General features: G+C 45.0%; 3 protein-coding genes across 3 annotated transcripts; 2 read left to right on the forward strand and 1 right to left on the reverse strand.

Moving 5' to 3' along the window:
- Positions 1 to 1,423: 1,423 nt before the first annotated feature.
- SNU13 (small nuclear ribonucleoprotein 13) lies at positions 1,424 to 7,136 on the reverse strand. The gene is made up of 3 exons (XM_010960225.3): positions 6,986 to 7,136; positions 3,330 to 3,450; positions 1,424 to 2,646 (listed from the first exon to the last, which is right to left on the reverse strand). Exons 1-3 carry the CDS (start codon positions 6,986 to 6,988, stop codon positions 2,384 to 2,386), a joined length of 387 nt encoding a protein of 128 aa, XP_010958527.1. The 5' UTR covers positions 6,989 to 7,136; the 3' UTR covers positions 1,424 to 2,383.
- A 5,888-nt stretch (positions 7,137 to 13,024) lies between these two features.
- Positions 13,025 to 15,652, forward strand: CUNH22orf46 (chromosome unknown C22orf46 homolog). Its single transcript, XM_045520533.2, has 3 exons — positions 13,025 to 13,031; positions 13,456 to 15,508; positions 15,604 to 15,652. The coding sequence occupies exons 1-3, from the start codon at positions 13,025 to 13,027 to the stop codon at positions 15,650 to 15,652; spliced, it is 2,109 nt and encodes a 702-aa protein (XP_045376489.2).
- A 1-nt stretch (position 15,653) lies between these two features.
- Positions 15,654 to 17,246, forward strand: LOC105073194 (uncharacterized). The gene has a single exon (XM_074374482.1). The coding sequence runs from the start codon at positions 15,723 to 15,725 to the stop codon at positions 17,244 to 17,246; it is 1,524 nt and encodes a 507-aa protein (XP_074230583.1). The 5' UTR covers positions 15,654 to 15,722.
- The last annotated feature ends 2,547 nt before the right edge of the window (positions 17,247 to 19,793 follow it).

Below are 19,793 nucleotides of genomic sequence, written 5' to 3' on the forward strand. Positions count from 1 at the left end.
GTCAGATTTAGTAAATCTGCATCATAGCTCCATCACATACTTATAAGTGACCATAGGCAATCTACCTGGCATTTTCTAGCCTTAGTTTCTTCGTATTTATAATAACGCAGAATAGTGAAAATGAAATGAGAAAACATGTAAATGGACACAGTGCTCAATAGGCACTAGCTCTTAATAGAAACTCCTCCGCCTGCAAACACGCTCTGAGCGGGAGGAACGGCCCGCACACGCCCACACGCACCGCAGAGCCGGTGGCCTGATGCTGCGTGTGAAAGGGAAGGGCGGGGAGGCGCGTCCCCATCCCAGTGGCCAGCAGCGGGGCAGGCGGTGGAGTGGTGGGGTAGCCGCTGGAGGGCACGAATAAGTTTGGCCAAAACTATACCAAGCAACTGCATGCGTATATGCCTCCAGGCTGGATGCAGAGAAAACATCTGTAATGTCTTGCTTTAATGTCTTACTAAAAAATTAGAAGAAAAGCAAGGCAGGACCACGAAATCTGGATTAGTCATCCACTTCCTCTCCCTCCCCCTCATCCAGAAATTCTAACCTCAAATCCATATCGGAGGGAAAGCACACACCTGTTATACTTGAGCAGGAGCTACGGCTGACTATCCAGCCTTTCTCGTTTGAGCCCCAACTGCTCCTGAATGTGTAATCCTCATGTAACTGACTGCATCATAGAAAGCCTGTCCTACCTGGGGTTTATTTCTGGCCACTATGAAGCAGCTGGAGCATCTCACCTGTGGGCCCTGCCAGCACTTCCAGTATTCTTCATCACCTAGCAGTTTTGACATGGTCATATTTACTGCTGCTATTTGACAAGACATCCTCCCATTTTCATCACCTACTTCCCAATCTTAGTTGTCTATTGCTGTGTGACAAATTACCCCCAACACTATTGGCTTGAAAACAACAATAAACACATATTACAGGGTGGGGGTATATAGCTCACTGGTGGAGTGCATACCTAACACAAGGTCCTGGGTTCAACCCCCAGTACCACCATTAAAGATAAGTAAAAATCTTTAGAACATAGTTATAATTTCCCTCATAGTCAGTGATCCAAAGACATGAAGGCAGAAGCTGCAGTGTCTTCCCAAATAGCCCTGCAGACCAGCTCTGAGTTGGTGTGGGCTGGTCTCAGGGCACTCATACACAACAGCATGAATTGCATGGAGGTGGGGACCACTGGGGGCCATTTTGGAGGCTGGCTGCCATAGGGTATCATGATTGACTTGCTACTTAAAATTTTTTTCCTTCCTTCAAAAAATAAACTATACACTCCCCCACCCCGCCTTAAGCAGATTTGCCTGCTGGAGCCAGAGGCACGTTCTTTTTTCAAAACATAACTTAGGTACATTGTAATGATACTTCATCCAAGTATTAGCTGGACACCTACCAAGAATCACACTCTTTCTTTAAATTGGAATATGAATATATGTATTTCTTTATTAGGATGCTCACAAGAACGACACATTAGCACTGTCCTTCTGACGTAATAGAGAATACTTACATCTGACCCACATCATGGCAGGAAACAGGGGAAAGGGCTCTCAGAGCTGATACCAAGTGTCCACTAAAGACATTTCCATTCACCAAAGTAAGCCTGGATTCCATCATTTCTGCTGTACCTTCCTGTTCTCTATGACTGGCCCAGAATCCTTCATTCCAGAACCTCTTGCCACTCCTTTAAGACCTGGGCCACCTGTCCCATGTCTCACTCACCCAGGCCACCTCTGGAATTCTGCAGCACATTTCTTTGGTATGCTGTTGCCCTGCCACCCTCAGGGCCATGGGTGGGAGTTGGGGGGAAACATAACATCATATTACAAAGGCAAACAGCAGAGGAACATTAGCAAATGACACTTGGGACACAAACCCAACAACCTCACAGAATACATGCTTCCTCCCCAAATGATACATAATGCTCTAAAGAGCAAAGGAAACCCCTCCATCATTCAAACACGTATGCAATGATTCTGTGCGCCAGGTACAAGGGATACAAAGTGAATACTGTTTACTTCCATCATTCCCTGTTTACAGTAGGAAGTTGAAAGCCTGAAAGCTGGAATCAGATCTCTTGTCTTGGCTCTTCCCTGCCTTTGAATGGTGTTCACCTTAATTCCACCTATTCTGGGCATTAACTCATTTTTCAAAAGGGAGGATAAGATGGCACAGAGAGAGTGGAAGGGGAGATTAGGGGTGGGGAGGGGATGACAACCTATAAAACAAGACAAAACGATACAAAAATACAAAAACCAGATTTAGCACTACAATATTTTATAACAATAGAAGGTAGCTGGAAATACTACATGCTAACAGACAATATGATACATAACCTCTGGGGGAGGAGTCAGCAGGGAGTGTGGCAGAGGCCACCTGTTTAGACTAAGAGCCTTTCAATGGACTGCTGGATGGACTGGATCTGCTGCTTCAGTTGTGAGCCTTCTTTGATGGTGACAGAACAGGCGATGACAGGCCTGGAGACCCCACAGGCCCGCCCCAGGGCCTGCTTGGAGCGCACAAACACATAGGGCACATTCTTGTCCTCACACAGCAGTGGGAGGTGCAGGATGATCTCCAGGGGCTCGGCGTCTGCAGCCATCACAATGAACTCAGAGATGCCTCTGTTGAGAGTTTTGGTGGCTGTGGAGAGAAGGACATGAGGCTGATAGGTGATGTGAGGTTGGGGCAGGGAAGCCACAACAAAGCAATTTCCAAAGAAAAGAAACACATGTGCAAGAAAACTGGGCAAAACTTCCAGGACTAAACAATTGTGTCCCATAGTGGCCTTGGGAAGTGAGGGGGATTCAAGCACCAGTTAGTCATCCCGAATGCCTTCCTCAGACCCTGTATCAAATCCATCAATTCTGTCAAAACAGATCCTGAATCAGACCCCTTACCTTCTACCTGTCCTCTGCTACCACACTTGCCCAAGTCACCACATCTCTTGCCTGGCTGACTGGAACAGCTTTCAGCCAAGTTCCACCAGCACGAAGCAGTGTCATGCAGCACTTCTCAAACTCTGATCAAGGATCAGGGTTTTACCATCCCAGTCTGCCATGATCAATACTTCTGGAAAGCTCACACCACACGCAACTCACCAAGCAAGTTCAACACCTACAGCATTGTTCAAATGCTTATTCCTGATTGCTTATCTCTGTGACCCAGTGGTAGCCCATGCACCACACTCTGCTGCTCTTAAGTCCTTGCATTGGTCCTAATCAAGAGCATCAAGCCCTCTTTCCATACTGGAAATCTAGTCCAGAGACCCCAGATATGAACAGTGCCTTTAACACTCTTCCTGAAACATTCTCTGGTTGGCTTACCTTCATTGGCTCCTTTTCGAAGCTGCTTGTAGTTACATGACTGCTGAACAAGGTCCAATAGTTTCTTGGTGAGGTGGGCATCTGCAAGAGGGTAGGCCTTCGGATTTACATCAGCTTCAGTCTATAGGGGGACATCAAAGCATGAGTCTGAACCAGAAGTTGTTCCAGACAAGTCACAAAATACTTTAATCAACTGAGAGAGGCAATGGTTGGCTTCCCTGCTCCCCCACCCCCAAACACACACCTTTAATAATTGACACTGGCATGCCCACTCTTATGGAATAAATGAAGTATTAGGCTCAAAAAAATTTAGCAACTACACAGTCCAATAATATATACCAAAGACTATGTACTTTTGCCTCTTTTTTTGGGGGGGCAGCTAATGTTTGGTAATATTATAGCAAATGGATTATAACAGACTTCCATGGCTCAGTAGCCATTTTAGTCACATGGGAGTAATCTCTAAATTTGGGTTTCCATATTCCAGCCCAAACTTACTAAATCTAAATTAAGGTATAATTTATAGAAACCTAGCACAAAGTTCTGTCTATTCCCTTCAATATTGTATCTTCTGTTTCCAGCAAGAATCCTGGTTTCCAAAACATCTAAATATTTCCTCAATTATTCCACCCTACAATACATATAAAATGATTTCAGAATTGCTATACCAACACTGCCTCTACAGCCACAAACCCACCAAGGTCAAAATTTCTTTTTATTCTTAGAATATATCTGACTAAAGACATCCAGTCAGAGTACGCTGTGTTTGGAGGCTGGACCATGGTGGTGCAGAATTCGGTGAGGGCTGGAGGAGTTTCATGAAGCAGTGGGGAAAGACCTTATTACTCGCTCTTCTGCATACATTCCAGAATCAGTTTTTCAATGTCCACAAAAAAAGCCTGCTAGGACATTCTGATTTGCAGGTTTGAAGTAATCCTAATTAGGGTAAAACACCTTTATGATACAGAATCTGTCAATCCATTTAAACATATATACTTAACTCTTCAGTGCTTTTAAATAAAGCTTTATAATGTCTCCCAAAGTTTTAATATCTTTTTTTCTAGTGTTAAACCACTTTTGCACTCTTAAGGTAAAACCAACTTTAAGATTTTCTTATTTTATTCTACATCCATTAGCTAATGGACATATGGTTTCTTTTTAAGATTTGCACAAGTCTGTAAATATACAAAACCCCAGAATTATAAATTCTACCTTGTTTTTTAAAAATTGACATATAATTGACCTACAGTACTATGTTACTTCCAGGTACACAGCACTGTTATCTGATATTTCTACACGATACAAAATGATCACCATTGAATTACACATTTTACTTGTAGATTATGTCTCTTTCACGTTTGTTACCCCTTATTTATAATTTTTTGCTTATTTTCTTGATTAAGCTCACTGGAAGGGGCTTTTCAAAGACTCGTCTTCTGATTTTGTCCACCCTATAACAGGATCTATTTTCTATTCCAGTAATTTCTGCTTTTGTTTGTTTTTCTTTCCTCTCCTTTCTTTCATGTTATTTTGTCCTTTTGTTCTCTCCCTAGCTTTTTAGTGCCACCTGCCCCCATTATAAGCATTTCAGGTTTAATACTTTAGTTGTACCCTATGTGCTCTGGTATTTGGCATTTTCATTATTGTTCAGTCCTGTTTTCAAATTTCCCTTACATATTTTCAATTTGGGTGCAGAATTTACTGGTTTCACTACCATCACTAGATCAAGTTTATTCCTAGTGTTTTTCAGATTTTCTCTTTCCCTACTGATGTCTTGGCTTCATGATCTATCAATTAAATGCTATATAACTGCATATTTGTCTATTTTTTCTTGTAATGATGTCATTTTCATTTTACTTGTACTTTATTTTTAGCCATCATTACTGATGCCTTTTTTTCTTTTTCCTTTTTTTTCCCCAGAAACTTCAACCTGTCTTTTTAACTGGAGCATTTAGTCCCTTCCTGTATTTATTTAAATACTGATATATTGGGTCCAAATCTCCCTTCTTTTGTGCCTTCTATTTGTCCTACCTGTTCTGTTTCCTTTTCTCTCTCCTCCCTTTCAGTTTTTTTCCCCCTACTCTTTTCCCCTTTAGTGGTTTGGAGTTACATATTTTTATTCTTTTGGTGGCTACCTGAGAAATCACAAGTTATGTCCTTATCAAAATCTAATGTTCCTCAATACTATCATCTTCCTCTTAAATAATAAAGGACCCAGTAACACTTCAATTCCAAGAACTTCTCATGAATATATATTTTTAAATGCCAGATATTTTTGTTGCAGTTTCCAACAGCCCATATCTGGAAATTAGGATTCTCAACTCAATAAACATCAAAGGAATAAAAGGGGGAGGCCTCAGGAGCCCCAACAACAGAGTTACCTTATTGTTTTAATGTCAGTCAACAACAACAAAACATCTGCTCAACTTTAAAACCAAACTACCTTGCTTATAAATAGCAAATGAAAGTTGTTTAGTGTACATTTATTCACCTTTTAACTTTTTCAAGGGTTAATTAAATGAGTGAATGAACAAAATCTTACTGCTAAGCAACTTTAATCCCTAGCTTGATGCTTTTGGTTTCTCTACACTAGACAGCCAAAACCTGCAAGGTTTTGATTTACCAGCAAATAGTGCGTGCTCACCCTTTCCGTATCAAGAATTAGGACTAGGTGTTTAACATGCATTATCTTGTTTAATTTAATCCTCTTGCATTGTTATCCTCATTTTACAGTTGAGGGAAATTACTCTTAAGTTCAACCCGAGACCATTCGATTCCAAAACTTTTCAAGGAACTGCGGAGAATGAACACTGATTTAGAAGCTTCAAATTCTAGGTTCAGTCATCTACTAGCTTCAAAACGGGGGTAGCGAGGTTGGGAAGATAGCAGCCGGGATCCAAGATCCGTTGAAGGGAATAAACCTGACTATTAAGTTAAAGTGCTTTGCAAACTCTTCCCTCCTTACTAAGTGCCAACCAAAACTAGCTACCAGGCCACACGATTTGATTCAAAAGCAGAAGACCACCAAGAGTTTTAGAGGAGCCGCACAATGTGCCAAAAGGACTTTTAATTTCTGAGATTACCGCCTCGCAGGAGTCTTTCCAGTACCCCAATTCGCGGTTCAGGGTCACTTCACATTCCCCACAGCCCCCAAACGTCAAAGGCTCCTTTAATCCTTGACACATGTAACTCGCGGCGGGCACTAGGCGCAGACCCACGGAGCTCTCCCTCTTGTGAACATCAACAATGGGGAAGTGGGGTAGGGGAGGCTGATCCAAATCCAGGGTTCCACACCATCCTCTAGCGATCTCCCCCCAACAAAGAAAAACAAAACAGATGGAGCCAAGTTTTCTCATCCAACTTTCTACTATCTCCCACGTGGGTTGGTCTTTCTCCCAGGCCGGGCCATGCCCCCTCCACTCACCAGAGGCCTTCGGCCACGAGCACAGACTGATGCAAAGCATCTCCATCACTGCAGTTGGACCCTGAGATTTCCAGAGTTCTAACCTCGGGCCAGGAGAGAAGGCAGTGCGGGAGCTCTAACCCCGGGCCGGGCGGGCGAGACGGCGCACATTCTAAGGCCCGAATAAGCTAGTGAGAGACTCGAATCCCGAGTCTCCCGCTCCCCGGTCCTTCGGGCAAGAGCACGCACTCACCATGGTTGTGGTTCTGTGGTCTTGTCACGCCTCAAGGAGAATCGGCGATGTCAGAGAAGGAGCGATCACCTCTGCGGGAAAGCAGCACGCAAGGAATGGAAATGGCCGCGCGCGGCAGGAAGCGGAAGTGACCTCACCAAGAGGGATGTGGCCACGCCCCTTAATGGGCGCCGGCCGGGAATGGCTTCAGTTCCGGGGTAGGGGCGGCATTTTGCTGTTTTTATTGTCATTCTACTGTAAGTTATTGGCAGCAGCAATGAGTTAAACAGTTAAAAACAAAACAAAACAAACAAACAAACAAAAAAAACCCAAAAAACCCACACCAAAATAGAGTTTCAATGATGTCGTCATTCCATCGCTAGTTTATTTTTTTAGCACATTCTTGTGATTTTAAAATCATCTTTTTGACCGTACAGTGGTAAAGGAAAGATATGGAGACAATGATAGGTAATCCTAAATGTTTTTCTTTGTATTCAGTAGGAAGGAGGAAGAAGAGCAGGTTTGGGGCTGGGGGTTGAGTTTCTGTCCGACTGAGTTTGGAGATGACCTAGGACACCCATTTTCCTCTGACCCAGCATGCTGCTCTTCTCTCTGTGCTGCTCCAAATCTCCACTACTGAAGGCTACTCTCACGCCTCACCACCTCCAAGAAGTCCTCCCTGATCCTTATGGCCCTTACTCATCTCTCTTCACGTGATGCCAGGCATATCTTGGGACCATTTGGACCTAGCCAAAACTAGACCAAAACTAGAACCAGTTCCAGTTAATTCTTTTGGAAACCTATAAGTAGAGACCTGGCAGGACCCTTAGGAATCATGCAGTGATTTTCACAGATACTGAGGCCCAGAGAAGGGAAGCTGCTTGTCCACAGTCACAGAATGAGGCAGTGGCAGAGCCAGAACTGGACCCTGGGAGTTTTGGCTATTAGCTTGGGTTACTTCCACCACATCTAGTTACTGTGCTTGAAAACTCAGCAGGATGGGTTTGAACTGGCTCCAGGACTGAACGTTTATCGCATGAAAATCTCCCCATCGGACTTCATCCATGCAAATGTATGACTTGTCAAAGAATAAAATTTGTCTCCAAATTATGAGATTCCCACTGATGTCCTTTATAACAATCTCTGATTGTTATTTGGCCTACTTGGCATCTTGGACCATCATATCCCAGATCTCCTCAGTAATGACTGACGGGGGCTTGATATTTTTATGACCATGAGTAATGAGCCTTATTAATTTTGTTTCCCTAACTCTGTTTCCCAACTATATAATAACTCAATTTCCATGTTCTCTCAAAACTAGCCCACCCTTTTGTATCTTGCTATTTTCCTTGCTAGTAAGTTAATAAATCTTGATATATGCTCACAATCAATTTGTCTTTTACCATGACTCTGTGATTAAAACCCTAAATGCTTGCCATGGCTTCCTAGGCCTCTCTCCACCAGTACTCCCCTTCTCATCCCCATGTTACAGCCCCACCCACCTTTTTTTTCTACCTTGAGCATACCCCAATCTCCCCAACCCCATCCATCACCCTCTGCTGGGAGTGATGTGCTCCACTGTTCTGCTTAGCTGACTCCTGTTCATCACCTCTTCAGTGAAGCCTCCTTGATCACCCAGACTAGGTAATTGCCCCTGCTGGATGGACCCACAAGCCCCCTGTACTTGCCCTTTATAGCACACATTGGCCTTGTTTTGCTCAGTGTTTGCCTTTCCAACCACACTGAGAGCTCTTTGAGAGCAGGGCTTGTAGCTACCTTGGATACTTTGGATATCTATCTGTTGGCACTGTGCCTGATGCAAAGGAAGTTGTTTTTTTTTTTTTTTCACTTAGGGATCTTTGGAGGCAAGCAAGCAAAAAGGAATTTGAGAAAAGAATCTGTAGTGGAGCACAGAGGTTCAAGAGGAGATGATTGTGGGGTCAGGGCCAGCCATAAAATCTTATTCCACTGTCCTTTAGCCAAAGACCACCAGGAACACACCTGTAGTGTTATTATTCATTGCAACAGGGGAGAACACACACCATGGGGAACTATGGGACTTCTCAATAAGAGGATGTTTGGATTTACTGTAGGATTTGGGCTGTGTTAAGTGATTTTGGGAAGGATTCAAGGAAATGGGGTTTGTTCTGGATTAGATGCTATCAGAAAGTATAAGTAATTCTGACTTGGTATCCTAATAAGCTTATCTACAAGGTGGAAGGAATAAAGTGAAGCTAAAGCTATAATTAGTAACAAAATAGCCATCACTCATGTTAGCCAGGATAAGGAGACATTTGTTTATTTTTGTGATTTCAACAATGTTCATTTTTTTGTCTGTGTTCAGACATGATTAAACAGTGGTCTTGTTTTTGTCTTGACAATTAGAGTAGCTTTGTCTGATGTTGACGGTCTAGGAAGTATTTCATGTTCAACAGGAGAAAATCAAGCCTCAGCTATGAGTGTCAGGCCAGCTCCCAGCAACGTCAAGTCCTGACTGATAGAGCTGTACCAGTTTTTAGTTGCCAAGGGCTGCTTTTTGTTTTCTTTTTTCTTTTTTAACCAGCTTCCTATTCCTACCTAGGATCTCTATTCTTGATAACTAGAGCCCTGGAAGAGACAGCCCAGGTGGCAAAACTGAGGTCATGCCTCCACTCCTTAATTGTCCTGGGTCTGTGAAAAAGTAGCAGGTCTAAGCTAGGGTAGCATTTAGCCAAGATACATTGTGTGGCACACTGGGTTCTTAAAATAGAGAAATGCTTTCCAACTAGTTGATAAATAGGTGGTGCCCTTCTACTGGAACCCCAGGGACCACTTACAACCCAGTTATTTTAAAGGGTTGAGGCTTGGCCCATTCTGATTGGCTGGTGACCTTGCCTGCTCTGTTATTCAATATTTTGAATATAATCTTGGAGTGAAAGTCGTCAGGGTAGCATTTATACTCCTCTCAACACTGATCCTGAGATGGGAAAATACTCCCCCAACAAAAAAAATCAAGATACGATGTGAGAAGAGAAAGGGATGCTGGGTGATTAAACAAGAACACACATGTTCAACACAGTGTTCACTTAATCTTTAATATCGGATAGCCCAGTGGACAAATGGATGAAAGTATCTAACACGAAAAAAGATATCAAGCGGACTACAGGTTACATCGTACATGGGGTGAACTTAATCTCTTCACTTCAGAGGACAGGGCACTTAAAACAAGTTCTTCTGTTTAATTCCTTTTGGGCAGTTCTGCAGTATGGTCCTTACCTGTACTGAGGGCATGTTAGCCAGCTCTGATGCCGGGTTCATCATCTGGAGCTGAGGCTACAGCATCAGGCTCCTTTGTGAGGTGGCCTTAGTGACAAGGGGTGCTATAAGGGAGGGGCTACCCTGCCCCAAACTAGGTGGGTCACCCATACCAGTCCTGCCCTCAAACTCCCTAACACCACCTGCCTGACCTAAGCTGTGTCATGTTGCTGCCCATCCTGGGCACCTGTGCTGTGGTGGGGCCATTCCAGGGCCCTGAGTGGGAGCCAGTGAGGGGCCTGCTCTCTGAGGATCACAGTTGCAGGGACCCTCGGTGCTGCGGCAACCTGCTCGTCCTCTGCCTTTTTCTGATCTGGCAGATCCGGCACTTTTGGCATCAGGTCACCAGGACCCAACCCAGCATGAGGAAGTTTATCAAGGTGAGGGGGTCCCACACACCTCCTTCCTTTAATACCACAGCTGTCTCAGTCTCTTATTACTGTTCTATGCCCTGTGTACTAGAGATGATCTCAGACTGGTCAGGGAGAGCATTATTTTGCCCCACACCCAGCAGTCACCTGACTTCTCTCCCTCACCCTTCACAATCAATCCACCTGCAAGTCCTATGAGCTCTACTTGCAAACCATATCTCAAATATCTCACCACACCCTCCTGGGCAAAGCCACCCTCAGGTCTCACCTGGACTGTAGATACCGCCTTCTGTCTGATTCCTGTCCTCTCTCTCCCAACCATAGTCAGTGCTCCATGCAGCCAACAGAATGAACTTCTTTCTCTCTCTCTTTAAAAATTTTAATCCAAGGATAATATACATATTACAAGTGTGTAAATCAGTGATTTTTTTTGCAAACTGAACAAATCCATGTGCAGCCCTAGATTAAGAAACAGACCAGCAGCCCAGAAAGTTGCAGACATAACCATGCTGATTTCTAATAGTACAGACTAACTCTGCCCATATGGACTCATACAGTAATTCTGCACCCAGCTTGAGCCTAACACTATGCTCATGAGCAAGAACAAACAAACTTCTTTTATTGGTAGTTCTCCTAATTTTTTTTTTGAAGTATAGTTGGTTTACAATGTTGTATCAATTTCTGGTGTACAGCATAATGTTTCAGTCATACATATACATACGTATATTCCTTTTCATATGCTTTTTCATTATAGGTTACTATAAGATATTGAATATAGTTCCCTGTGCTATACAGTATAAATTTTGTTTATCTATTTTATATATAGTAGTTAGTATCTGCAAATCTCAGACTCCCAGTTTATCCCTTCCCACTCTATTTCCCCCTGGTAACTGTAAGTTTGCTCTCTATTTCTGTGAATCTCCTTCTGTTTTGTATATAAGTTCATTTGTGCTTTTTATTTTTAGATTCCACATATAAGTGATATCATATAGTATTTTTGTGTGTGTGATTTTTTTTCTTTTGGGGGGGGGGGAATTAGATTTATTTATTTCTTAATTGAGGTACTGGGGATTGAACCCAGGACCTCCTGCATGCCAGGCATGTGCTCTACCACTGAGCCCACCCTCCCCCCTCACATAGTATTTTTCTTTCTCTTTCTGGCTTACTTCACTTAGAATGACAATAAGAACAAACTTTTTAAAACAGATCATAGCACTTTGCCACTCAAAACCCTACAATGGCTCTCATGAATATACTTCCAGTCAAACTCAGAATAAAATCCAACTCCTAACCACAACTCTAAGGCTCGGTATAATCTGTCCTGCATTTCTCGCGCTCTCTTTGGCACTCATTCCATTCCGGCCACAGGGGCTTCCTTGCTGTTTTTGTACAACTGAGCCTGTTGCATCCTCAGGGCCTTTGTACTAACATCTCCTCTGCCTACAACGCTCTTTCTTTAGATGTCACTTGGTTTGTCCCTTGCTTCATTCAGGTCTCCAGTCAAATGTCACCTCCTCCAAGAGGCCTTTTCTGACCAATGTGTCTAAAGGAGATAATCCTACCCCCACTCTGCTTTCATTTCCATCAAAACACTTTTCGATATCTAATGTTATGCTGTATACTTGGTTATTGTGTCTTCCATGTCTAGAAGATGGCTCCCAACTGTCTGTCTTGTTAGTGCTGGTACCTCCAGCACCTAGAACAGAGCCTCGCCTAGAGTAAACTCTTTATCGTTCTTTCTTTCTTTTTTTCCTGTTCTTGTTTTTTGTTTTTGTTTGTTTTGTTTTGTTTTTGCAAGGGGGCAAGGTAATTAGGTTTGTTTGTTTATTTATTTATCTATTTATTTTTAATGGAGGTACTGGGAATTGAATTCAGGACCTCGTGGATGCTAAGCATGTACTCTGCCATTAAGCTATCCCCTCCCACCTTATCTTTCTTTCTTGAATGAATACTGTTTTCCCTAAGGGCAGTGACTCCCCCTTTCCTGAGCCCCAGAAGCCTCATATGGATAATGGGGATTACAATTCTGATCTGAGAAGATTAGATGTGACAATGTGAGTGCAAAGAATTTGCTTCTCTGTTCTCATCTACAGGTGCCACCACAGAAGTGGGCAGTGCCCTCCATGAGACATGACACTTGTTTCAGGCTGACCCCTGAATTCTTCTTCAGTCCTGGTAATTTCAGGGGACTGGATGCTCATGCCCAACAATGGGCCCAAAAGAAGAGATGGAAATACTGGAGGAGCCTCCGGGAATCATGGACCCAATACCCGCTCCCTTGTCAGCACCCATGTCAAGGTTTACATTGGGATGCCTACACCCCATCTGGACACATCTTTTGCACCACCTGCTTTTCAAGCACCTGTATGATTCCTCAGGAAAGTTCTCGGGAAGCATGGCAGGTACCATGGTGTCACAGTGATGACCAGACTCACCTGATTTGCAAGCTACCGTCCCCTGCCCTGGACATGTGCCAAAGGGTGGAGCAGTTGTTGGTCCACTCACAGGAAGAATTGGTACCACTGGAGCATATTGTCAGCTTGAGACCTCACCCCAGCTCCATGACCTCTCTTCAAAACCTCCCTTCAGCTCAGAGGCTGCAGTTGTTTTCCAGAGACTTCCTACCTGTTCCTTCCAACCAACATGTGGGAATGTCCATCTGGAAGTCCTGGGGCTGCCCACAAGAGGCCTGGGCACCGGAAAGGGAAACCTGGACACCAGGCAGAGAGGATAGTAGAGAGACACAGGATCCAGGGTGGGCGAACCAGAGAGTGAGCAGAGGGGAGGATGCTCGGGGGGTTCAGGCATCTGGACGGCAACTCCCAGCAAACGCTGGGCTGGAGGAGAATGCAAGGACTAAGGTCTTGAAGTGGGGAAGCCAGAGACTAGTAATAAGTAAAACTGCTGGAGAAATCTTGAGACCAAGGTGGGAGAACCAAGACCAGGTGGGAGTCGAAACTCAGGAACTAGGGAAGAAAAATCAGAGGGAGGCTGGAGGTGAGGATCTTCCTGAAACCCAGGCATGTAGAGGAGAGAACCAGGAACAATTAAGATGTAAAACTGACGCCGAGACCCAAACACCAGTGTGGGAGAACCAGGATAGGAGTAGGAATGAGGATGCTGTAGAGACCCAGGCATTTGAGAAGGACAGGAAAGGGGCCAGAGCGGAGGATGAAGGAGAGACCCAGGCCCAAGGATTAAGGAAGCAGGGCCAGACTGAAAGTGAGAATGGTGAGGAGTCTCAGGTGCAAGGGTGGGGAAAACAAGACCAGATTAGAGGTGATACCAGTACAGAAACTCTGGCAGAAGAGAGGAGAAAAAAGGACCAGGTTGGAGGTGAGAATGCTGTGCAAAGCCAGATATCTTGGAGGGAAAACCTGGGAGAAGTAAAAAAAGAGGATGGCATGGAGACCCAGGCCCTGGGGTGGGAAAAACAAGAATGTGTTCCAAGTGAGAATGTAACAGAGATCCAGACGCCAGGGTGGGAAAAGCAGGATCAAGGTGCAAGTGAGAAATGTGGGACGATCCAAGTGTTCAGGGTAGAGATCCAGAAACAACTAAGACATGAACTTCAAGAGACGTGGGGAAATCAAGACCTGAAAAGAGGTGAGGATGATGGGGAAACCCAGATATCCAGAAGGAAGAACCTCAGGGAGATAAGAGAGGAGGATTGGGTGGTGATCAAGGCGCTATGGTGGGGAGACCAGAGACCAGTAGCAAGTGAAATTAACAGAGAATTCAAAATGCCATGTTGGGGGAATCAGGACCAGATTAGAAGTGATCATAGAGCAGAAATTCAAGCACTAGAAAAGAGAGACCAGAAAAAGGACAGAGATGAAGATGGTACAAATACCCTGGTACCTGAGGCAGAGAACCAGAGGCAATTAAGAGGTGTCTCTCATGTAGAGACCCATCCACCAGGGAGGAGGAAGCAGGAGCAGTTTGGAGATGAGAATAGTACAGACATCCAGGCAACAGGGACAATAAACCTGAGAGGGGTTAAAGGTGAAGATGGTAAAGAGACTCAGGAGCTTGGGGAAGAAAGCCAGCATCAGTTAAACAGTGAAACTAATGAAAAGATTCACATACCAAAGTGGAAGAATCAGGAATACATTACAGGCAAGGGTGGTGCAAATACCCAGGCATATGAGGTGGAGAATGGGGGAGAATTAACAAGTAAAATTGATGTAGAAACTCATTCAGCAGAATGGAAGAAAGAGGAGCAGGCTGGATATGAGAATGGTGCAGAAATTCAAGTTCTGGAGAAGAAAAACCAGGGAGAAGCTGGAGTTGAGGATGGTACAGAGATGTGGGCACCTGGGGAAGAAAACCTGAGTCAGTTAAGAGGTGACATTGATGGAAAGACTCATTTATCAGATGGGAAGAACCAGGAGCAGACAGGAGGTGAGAACAAAACAGAAATTCAGGCACCAGAGAAGAGAGAAACTGAAGGTAAGGCTGTTACAGAGACCCAGATACCTGAGAGAGAGAACCAGGGACAGCTAGATGGTGAAATTGGAGAGAACCATCCACCAGAGAGGAGAAACTGGGAGCAGAATAGAGGAAAGACCAATGTAGAAAACCCAACATTGGAGAGGAAAAACCAGAGAGAGGTTAGAAACGAGGATAATAGAAAGATCCAGACACTTATGGGAGGGAACCAGATACTGTTAAAAAGTAAGGTTAATGGAAAGACCGGTTCATCAGAGTGGAAGAAACAGGAGCAGACTGGAGATGAGAATGGCACAGAAATCCAAACACAAGGGAAGAGAAACCTGAGAGGGACCATGGGTGATGATGGTACAGAAAGCCAGACTCCTGGGGAAGACTATCAGGGACAGGTAAGAAGTGAAATTGATGAAGAGATCCAGATACACAGGCAAGGAAACAAGCATGGAAATGAGGACGCTGCAGAAATCCAGCGTGTAGGGAGCCAGAAAAAGTGCAGAGCTGAGGATGCTGGGGGGCTTCGAGTACCAAGGGGGAGAAACAAGGACCAGGTCAGAGGAAAGGATGCTGCTAAAGGCAATCTCCAAGGTGACTATTCTGGGGGTGAGGGGCCCCCAGCCTTCACTGGCTCTGGATACAGGGCCATGAACCAGGAACAAGCAGTGGCTTCTGCCCCCTGTCCTGAGATCAAGCCTCTCTTCAACCAGGGAGAACTCTTCCTGCTCAACAGTGGGGAGGGAGAGGATTTGGCCAGCCAGGGCACAGCCCCTGCAGGGAAGCACAAAGTGGGTATCAAACCATCTTCCTGGCAGGCCCGACCTAAACTCCAAAGAAGCCAACAAAGGGACAAAGGAGCAGATCCAGGCAAGGCCTCTGGCCTGACTCGACAGCTCCGGGACCCACAGTCCTTGGATGCTCCCGTGGGCCTGCCCTCTCCCAGCCCCTCTGTCTCACATGGCCAAGCCCTCCAAGCTGCCCCAGCTCTGGTGGATGTTCCCTCTGCCCTCACGATCCTGCCCAAGAGGCCAGTTCACAAGAAGAGCCAACAACTGCTCCTAGAGTCGCTTATGCGGCGGAAGATTGCACACCTGAAGTGGGGCTTCCCCCAGCAGATCCTAGAGTCCTATTTGCTCTTTAACTTCTTAGGACCATGCCCACTGCCCCTTGTTGGGCTGAGGCTCTCTGGGTTACACACATCCTGTGAGCTGCAGGGCCAGCAGGAAAAGTGTTGTGAGACCCATGGTTTGAGGCCAGGCCCTATGTCCCTAGAGAGGTCCTGGAGCGCTTGGTTCCCAGAAAGAAAAAGTGTAAAACTTCCCACACAGGCCAGAACCCTGGAGAAGCGTAGACCACACTGGTCAGAACCAATGGGCATTTCTACCCATCCTGAAAAGCCTAAGAGAGTCAGGCCACAAGGGGGCCCCAAAGAACCACAGGTTGTCCAGAAAGAGGCTCCTCCCAAGGCCAAGCTCACTGCTCCCAGGAACCCCAGACCTACTGCAGAATCTAGGAGCTGGTGTGGCCAAGAAAGGGTCCAAGAACCTTCCAGTGAGAACAGCAGGGGCAGGAAAATGATCAGGCCAGGGGTCTCCCAGATGGCAGAGAGGGCTCCCAGCAGAGTGAGGATCTCATACTCCAGGGCAGTCTACAACCACTGGAGGGAGGAGCACACATCTTGGGAGCTCTCCAGACTCAAATGTCAGCAGCCCACACACAGGAGAAGAGGAAGCCTGGAGCCTGAGGGCGGCAGAGGAGCTGGGCAGCAGCCTTCCTCCTGTTCCACAGACACCTTCAGCTTCAAAAGGAGTCTCCACTCTGCTGCAGCAAGGCTGAGCATGAGCCTTTTGAACAAGATCTCCTGGTCCCCACACCTGGCCAAGCCCCAGCACTTAGCTCCCAACCTGAGTGTGCAAGATCCTGATCCTACCCTGCTTCCCAAAGCTAGTGACCCCCATGTAAGGGAGGACAGCCTCAGAGTCCACGCTTCTTTGAAGAGGGACCTTCAGCCACCTGGTCACTGTGGTGCTGGGGCTGCTCTTCCCAAGACAGAAGAACTTGGGAAAATTGAGAACCCAAATGGTGCCCCACAGAATCCACCAGCCCCACAGAAGTTTGGTTTTATGAAGCATTTGAGGTGTTTTCTGCCCCAGCATGGCTTTAGAAAGTAGGCTGCGGGCCCAGAGTCTTCAAAACACGTCAGAGAAGGCATGAGAGAGTGGCCTGCTGACCCCCAAAGGGGGTGATAAAATAACCTCTAATAAAATTGGTTATTTGGGCCCTCTGGTTTCTGATTTCTTTGCCATATGTTATATAAGTGCCCTCTTTTGGAGTCTGGGATACTCTGAGTGGGACAGAAGCCATTTCTACTCTATGGTTTGTAGGCTTGGGGACTGTGGGTCAGTCCAATGTCATCTCCTAAACACCTCCCCTCCCTGGCTCCTCACAGTAGGGCTCACTGAAGTTTCTATCATGGTTCCATTCTGACCTATTCTGGGCTGATTGTGATTGAGGTGGGATGCTCAAACAGCCTCCACTGCCTGCAGAGGAGGGGTGGTGCTCTGCACTGGGCACTATTTTTCAGGTCACAAGGAAGGGACCTGATCACTGGGTATCTACCCTGCTGGGATTCTGACGCCCATGAGCAAGTTTCATGGAAAAATCATTTCCACCTCTTCTATTCTCAAGCACTGCCAACCAACTGCCAACAAGTAATTATACTTGTTGCTTTGCCTCATCCACCTGTGGGACATTCTGGAGCTAATTATTTGTTTCAATCAAGTCTGAAACTTCTTAGCCAAAGGGCATTATGTCTGATGATACCTCTGTAGACAGCCTCAGCCGGTGAAAACAGAGTCACAGAACCTAAACTAGTGAATGCGGGAGCTGGGAATTTAATTCATGTTTTCTCCTCCTCTCTCCTTTATCCTCTCTTTTTTCCTTTCTCTCCTTCTTTCTCTGCTTTCATTTACCTTTTCTAGTTTTCAATTCATTGTAAAACTCATACATGCTTATTTAAGGGAGTTTAGAAAATTCAGGAAAGGAAAAAACAATCCATAATCCCATCACCCAGTTAATGTTTTGATGTTTTTCTTCCTATGCATTGCTGTCCACAAGGTGTCCCCGTAGCAATTTGTGCCAACCCTTACCACAGCACTTATATTGTGGTAGGCAGCCTCTAAGAAGACTCCAATGCTCTCTGTCTCCTGGTATTCACGCCCTGTGTATTCCCCTCTCTTTGAGTGTAGGTTGAATCTAGTGACTCACTTCTAACAAACAGGATACAGCAGAAATAATGAAATGTCACTTCCAAGAACAGGTTACAAATACTGTAGCTTCCATCTTGGGCAGACTTCTTTCAACTCTCTTGTGTGCTCCCTGAAGGAAGCCATTCTCCAAGTTGTGAACTGCCTTATGGAAAGGTGCCTGTGGCAAGGAACTGAGGAGGCCATTGGACAACAGCCATCAAGAAAGTGAGGCCCTCAGTCCATTGGCCCTTGAGGAACTGAATTCTATCACTAATCATTTTTCAGCCCTAGTGAGTCTTCAGATAACTAAGATCTCATGAGAGACTTCGAGCCAGAGTCACCTAGCCGTCCTGGATTCCTGATACACAGAAACTATGCCGATTATAAATGTTTGTTGTTTTAAGCTGCTATATATTGGGGTGTGTTGGTTTTCTGTGGTTACTGAAATTACCACAAACTTGGTAGCTTAAAACAACTGAAATTTATTCTCTCAGTTCTGGAGGCCAGAAGTCTGAATGAAATCAAGATGTCAGCAGGGCTACATTGCCACCAAAGATTTTAGGGGGCAATCAGTTTTTGTCTCTTCCAGCTTCTAGTTGCTGCAGGCATTTGTTGGCTTGTGGCACCATACTTCAATCTCTGTCTCTGTGGTCACACTGCTTCCTCCTTTGCTCTGTGTGCCTCTTCTCAAGACACGTATCATTGGATCTAGGGCCCATGGGATACTCTGGATGATCTCCTCATTTCAAGATCCTTAATTTAATTACAACTGCAAAGATCCTTTAGAAAAAAGGTAACATCTACAGCCTCTGGGGATTTTGGATGTTATGTTGGTTTGCTCCAACTGCTATAACAAGATAGTACAACATTCTGGGTGGCTTAAACAACAGAAATTTGTTTTCTTATGGTTCTGGAGGCTGGAAGTCTAAGATCAATGTCCTGGCTAATTTGGTTTCTGGTGAGAGCTCTCCTCTTGGCTTAGAGATGGTTACCTTTTCACTATGTCTCACATGGGTTTTCCACAGTGCATGTACATAGACGGAGAGATGGATATTTCCCTCTTCCTCTTCTTATAAGGACTCCGATCCTACCCTTAAGACATCACTTAACTTTAGTTACCTCCTAAGGCCTTATCTCCAAATATAGTTGTAATAGAAAAGAACAAATTTGATTCCACATTAGATCTATTCCTTTGACTTTAAACCTGTGCTGTTTCCCATGCTGAGTCATGCTGATTCTGTACCTTTTGTAAAAGGATGTTGCCTAGAGCCTGAAACATACAGGATAGCCCATTCTCAAGGCTCTGATCTTCAAGGGTATAACACTTAACCATTTCTCATTAAAATGCTAAGGGTACAAAAAAATGCAGAAACATATAAAAAGTTGCAGAATAGAAAATAACATTTGTCTTGTTGGAGGTTTGCAGGAACAACACTACCTGACCTACATGGATAGCTGCAAGAACATAGG

Source organism: Camelus bactrianus, chromosome 12 (genome assembly GCF_048773025.1).
Source record: "Camelus bactrianus isolate YW-2024 breed Bactrian camel chromosome 12, ASM4877302v1, whole genome shotgun sequence".
NCBI classification, from domain to species: Eukaryota; Metazoa; Chordata; class Mammalia; order Artiodactyla; family Camelidae; genus Camelus; species Camelus bactrianus.